This window comes from Diabrotica undecimpunctata, chromosome 5 (assembly GCF_040954645.1).
Source record: "Diabrotica undecimpunctata isolate CICGRU chromosome 5, icDiaUnde3, whole genome shotgun sequence".
Lineage (NCBI taxonomy): Eukaryota > Metazoa > Arthropoda > Insecta > Coleoptera > Chrysomelidae > Diabrotica > Diabrotica undecimpunctata.
This window is the reverse complement of record NC_092807.1, coordinates 123,775,124-123,781,310: the sequence shown is the minus strand read 5'-3', so window position 1 is coordinate 123,781,310 and position 6,187 is coordinate 123,775,124. Positions and strand designations below refer to the sequence as shown.

Below are 6,187 nucleotides of genomic sequence, written 5' to 3'. Positions count from 1 at the left end.
TGATGAAATATGGTGGAAAACTGCTAAATAATTGGATATACAAGATCATAAAGGAGATATGGATAAAGGAACGAATACCAGAAGATTGGAAGGAAGCCATTATTTGCCCATTACACAAAAAAGGAGACAAAACAGAATGCAGTAATTACAGAAGAGTAGCGTTACTAAATACCGTATATAAAATCCTATCAAAATCCATGAAAGATAAGCCAGAAAAAGAAGTTGAAAATATAATAGGCGAATATCAGTGCGGATTTAGACGAGGGAGAAGCACAACGGACCAAGTATTCATAATCAGAGAATTACAAGCAGAAAGCTATGAACACAACTTACCAACGATAGCGCTATTCATCGACTTCCAGCAAGCATACGATAGAATAAAAAGGAAGGAATTAAAAGAAACCCTTGAGGAACTGGGAGTTAGCAGAAAGTTTCGTAACATGATACATCTTACTTTAGAGGATACAGAAAACAGAGTCAAAGTAATCAATCATGTATCGGACAAATTTATAGTAAACGAAGGATTAAGGCAGGGCGATCCTTTGTCATCATTACTCTTTAATTTATGCCTAGAAAAAATAATGCGAGAAGCGAAAATCAATAGAGAAGGACTCCTATATCATAAAAGACACCAAGTTTTGGCATTTGCGGATGATATAGTGTTGCTGGCAAGAGGAAAAAAGAGCTACAGGAGATAGTACAGAGAATAGTAAAAGCACCAAAGAAAATGGGACTTTACATAAATGAAACTAAAACAAAATGTATGCAGTGGACAGATGATCAGTTCAGGGATGGACAAAAGTTTAAAGTAGAAGTAAAAAAAAGATTATCATACGAATTCGAAATGGTAGAAAGATTTACATACCTAGGTACAATATTATCACGCAAACCTAACATTAAAGAAGAAATACAAGCTAGAATAATGGCAGGCAATAGAAGTGTACATGCTCTTAGTGGAATGTTGAAAAGCAAGTTTTAATCAAGAAAGGCAAAAATACAGTTATACAAAACAACTACACAACCAATAGTAACGTACTGCAGTGAGACATGGACAATGACAAAAAATGAACAAAATTTACTGGAGATATGGGAAAGGAACATCCCGAGGAAGATATATGCAGGAATAATAAGGGACGGTTTATGGATAAGAAGATCAAATGATGAGTTAAAGAAATTATATAATCAACCTAACATAATAGGAGTCATAAAGGCACAGAGACTAAGGTGGCGAGGTCACCTAGAAAGGATGCCGAACACGAGGACTCCAAAAAGGGTACTGAACTACACTATAACTTTAAAAAAGAGAAAAGGAAGGCCAAAAAATAGATGGAATCATGAGGTAGAAAAAGATATGGAAGAAATTGGACTAGAAGGCCAGAAAAGAAAAATGAATAACAAGAAGGAATGGAGAAAAATCACATATCGAGCCAGAGATCTCAGTACATAAAGGAAAGTGAAAATGAAGAAAGAACAAACTTTTTAAGCCATGGGCCTCTAAGGCCTTTAGTGCTATTGTATATATATATATATATATATATATATATATATATATATATATATATATGTTTTAGAAACTGTTTACTTAATTCGTAAATACCTACATGTTTTTCCAGCAAGACCTAATCATGACTACACCAGAAATTCAACATTTGGTGTTTATTTACCGATCATGCTCACTGAGTTAGTAAAGAAATCTGTATTATATTCTGCAAAAAAACTATACAATCATCTTCCATACAATCAAGTTCCATAAAATGGCAAAAGCCTAACTACTAAGTACAGTGCATATATGTATTCAATGGATTGTTTATTTTATGATCTTTTATTTTGTGATATTGAAGATTTGTGTAATTTCAGTAAATTGTAATAATTATTGTTATTTTCTGACATTGTGTAAGCTTTGTCTATAAAATTGTACAATTTTCAGTGACAATAAATCATATTTCCAATTTTAAGTTGTTGCCAGTGTCGTCGAAAAGCTTGAACAACAAGTCAATAATATATATATATATATATATATATATATATATATATATATATATATATATATATATATATATATATATATATATATATATCATCATCATTCTCAGCATATTCATTCTTCATATCTGTCCACGATTGTCTAAAATTCGCTTTTCTGGGCCATGTTGTACCGGCTTGTTTTCTTATATCTTAGTCCCATCTTAAATTTGGACGTCTTCTTGGTCTCTTGACGCCTCGTGGATGCCACAGTGTAATTCTAGTGGACCACCTATTGTCAGTTCTTCTCGCTAAAACTCCCGCCCATTGTCATTTTAAAGATTTAATTCTATGGATTATATCAGCAACCTTGGTTTACTGTCTGACCCATCTATTCTTTTTCGATCTCTCTTTGTTATACCTAGCATGCATCGCACCATTGACCTTTGAGTAACTTTGAGTTTCGATATCATCTCTTTCTTTAGTGTCCAACTTTCGCAGCCGTATGTCATGAATGGTAGTATACACTGATGGAATGCTTTTTTCTTCGGGTGGATTGGCATCTTCGATTTGAATATAACTGAATTTCAGTGTTGTTTATTATTACATTTTGGACATCCACTAACTTGTTGTACACGGTTTTTTATTTTATCAAGTTTATTTTTAGGCCAACTTCATTGCTAGCTGCATTTAAGTCGCTTATAAGTTCTTGTAGTTCTGCAGGATTATTAGTAATCAGAATGATGTCATCTGCAAATCTTAGATGGCTGATGGCTTTGTTCTGCCAGTTCATTTTGCTGAATATATTTTATAGAGTTGCAGTGAAGAGCTTTGGTGATATTGCATCTCCTTGTCGGACGTATATGGTGGTGGGAAATTCTGGAGTGTTTTCATAAATTTTTATCTTAGCTTTTACATATATATATATATATATATATATATATATATATATATATATATATATATATATATATATATATATCGTTGAAACTAGGACATGGACTAGGAAATTTAGGACTCTTCATTAGTGTGAGAACTGAAGACATACCTGGAGAAAGGAAGGCTTTCTTTAAGGAAATTTTCCTCTTACCAGAGTGGTATTGCTACCCCTGGTATAGCAAAACCACTCTGGCCTCGCGATAAACTTATATTGGTTCCGAACAATAGCACTAAAGATAGAAACACTGCTGGGGAAATATGATTTTTAAGTCGTACCAAAAATGTATGTACCCAGGTTCTCCCATTATCGGTGATACTACCAGCATGGAGATGTTACTATGGATTAACAACACATCAATTATGTGTCGGAAAAGCTACATAATATATTGCTCTAAAGCTATTTTTGTGACATCTTGAAGTAATTATTATTTTAATGGGAATAAGCTATAATTGAAGTTTACAATAAGTTTATTTACGTTTCAATTTCCACTTCGGAAATCTATTAATTTTGTATTTTGAGAACGATTTTCGAAATGAAAATTGAAACGTCAATAAACTTATTTTAAACTTTAATTGTGGTTTATTCCTATTAAAGTAGTAATTTAAGATGCCACAAAAAATAGCTTTGGAACAATATTAAGAAACTGTTATGGGCCTAGCGTTATTCAAAATTTTCGGAGATTGGAAATTCTTTACGAAAAACTGGTGCAGTGTCAAAATGCAATCAAATTTTTACAAAGATGTACACAATATATTTATGATGCAAGAAAAAAGAAGTAGTTTTATTATAAAAAGGAAAAGACAGTTAAGATTTTATTTCACGTATAGGGAGCTTGCGCATCCGTTTATACGTATTTCAGCCCAATAGGCATCATCAGAACGGCTTTCGCAAGCGCTCTGAACGTGAAATAATTCTTCTCTGTCTTAGGAAGCAACTATAACATGGCTTCGTATAGACGCAATGTAGCGACATCTGATAATAAAATCGTAGACTAATTTTCGAAACCAAATTCAAGAATTCCGCTTTAATCTGTGCCTTCTAAGAATTGCAAGGCAAAAACAGACGTTGATAAAGGTGTTAAGAGAGACATGGGGAATCTAAAACTTGCATTCCACAACATATCTTTTCAACTAAGCAAAATTCTTAGCGAATTGGTTTCTAGTACTCGTACAGAGTATATCGAAATAACAAGGAAAAGACAGTTAAGATTTTATTTCACGTATAGGGAGCTTGCGCATCCGTTTATACGTATTTCAGCCCAATAGGCATCATCAGAACGGCTTTCGCAAGCGCTCTGAACGTGAAATAATTCTTCTCTGTCTTAGGAAGCAACTATAACATGGCTTCGTATAGACGCAATGTAGCGACATCTGATAATAAAATCGTAGACTAATTTTCGAAACCAAATTCAAGAATTCCTCTTTAATCTGTGCCTTCTAAGAATTGCAAGGCAAAAACAGACGTTGATAAAGGTGTTAAGAGAGACATGGGGAATCTAAAACTTGCATTCCACAACATATCTTTTCAACTAAGCAAAATTCTTAGCGAATTGGTTTCTAGTACTCGTACAGAGTATATCGAAATAACAAGGAAAAGACAGTTAAGATTTTATTTCACGTATAGGGAGCTTGCGCATCCGTTTATACGTATTTCAGCCCAATAGGCATCATCAGAACGGCTTTCGCAAGCGCTCTGAACGTGAAATAATTCTTCTCTGTCTTAGGAAGCAACTATAACATGGCTTCGTATAGACGCAATGTAGCGACATCTGATAATAAAATCGTAGACTAATTTTAATTTCTACTATTCTAAGTATATATTTCTAGTATTCTAAGTCTAACTTAGTAAGCGTAATAAAATGTCCAGTTCAGAAGAAAAACATCAAGATGACATTACAACTGATGCTTTGCCAAATCCTAGACATGGTCCGAAAGATAAGAAAATAGAGGAGGAAATTACTTACACGGTAGATCTAGAGGATGATAATCCTGAATATCAAGAAGTTCGTAAAAATAATTTCACTAGTTTTAATACAAGAACGAAAAGAAATAACGGAGGAAAAAAATTTAGTCCATCAACAGCTTCAGCTACAGTAATAAACATATCACACTCGAAAGACATACATGTAGGAAACAAAAATACATACAATTTCAGTGGGAATGAAAAAAATAAAAAGACTGACATCCCTGAGACTTCTGCCATTAGATCTTTGAAGGCTAGTACACAATCTTTATCAAGAGATGATTTACAGTTTGCTGCCACTCATATGGACTCTGAATGGAAAGATGTAGCAAGAGCTTGTGATATTGGAGAAGGGCAAATTTCTCAATTTATAGCAGATCATCAAGTATATGGTATTAAAGAAGTTATATATCAAGTATTGCTGGATTGGTTTCAGAATGATCCTAAATCAGGAACAGTTGGTATAATTAGTCTACTAATCGTAGACTAATTATTTCACGTTCAGAGCGCTTGCGAAAGCCGTTCTGATGATGCCTATTGGGCTGAAATACGTATAAACGGATGCGCAAGCTCCCTATACGTGAAATAAAATCTTAACTGTCTTTTCCTTGTTATTTCGATATACTCTGTACGAGTACTAGAAACCAATTCGCTAAGAATTTTGCTTAGTTGAAAAGATATGTTGTGGAATGCAAGTTTTAGATTCCCCATGTCTCTCTTAACACCTTTATCAACGTCTGTTTTTGCCTTGCAATTCTTAGAAGGCACAGATTAAAGCGGAATTCTTGAATTTGGTTTCGAAAATTAGTCTACGATTTTATTATCAGATGTCGCTACATTGCGTCTATACGAAGCCATGTTATAGTTGCTTCCTAAGACAGAGAAGAATTATTTCACGTTCAGAGCGCTTGCGAAAGCCGTTCTGATGATGCCTATTGGGCTGAAATACGTATAAACGGATGCGCAAGCTCCCTATACGTGAAATAAAATCTTAACTGTCTTTTCCTTGTTATTTCGATATACTCTGTACGAGTACTAGAAACCAATTCGCTAAGAATTTTGCTTAGTTGAAAAGATATGTTGTGAAATGCAAGTTTTAGATTCCCCATGTCTCTCTTAACACCTTTATCAACGTCTGTTTTTGCCTTGCAATTCTTAGAAGGCACAGATTAAAGCGGAATTCTTGAATTTGGTTTCGAAAATTAGTCTACGATTTTAGTTTTATTATGTTTATTTTTTTATTGTATAAACATTATTTCCAATTATTAATAAATTAGTGCAATCATTAATTGGTTAAATTTATCAAAAGTCTCAAGTCGCACT

At 33.6% G+C, this 6,187-nt stretch overlaps 1 protein-coding gene across 1 annotated transcript; it reads left to right on the top strand.

Moving 5' to 3' along the window:
• Nucleotides 1-4,741: 4,741 nt before the first annotated feature.
• On the top strand, nucleotides 4,742-5,354 carry LOC140442461 (protein immune deficiency-like). The gene has a single exon (XM_072533530.1). It carries the CDS (start codon nucleotides 4,761-4,763, stop codon nucleotides 5,352-5,354), a length of 594 nt encoding a protein of 197 aa, XP_072389631.1. The 5' UTR covers nucleotides 4,742-4,760.
• The last annotated feature ends 833 nt before the right edge of the window (nucleotides 5,355-6,187 follow it).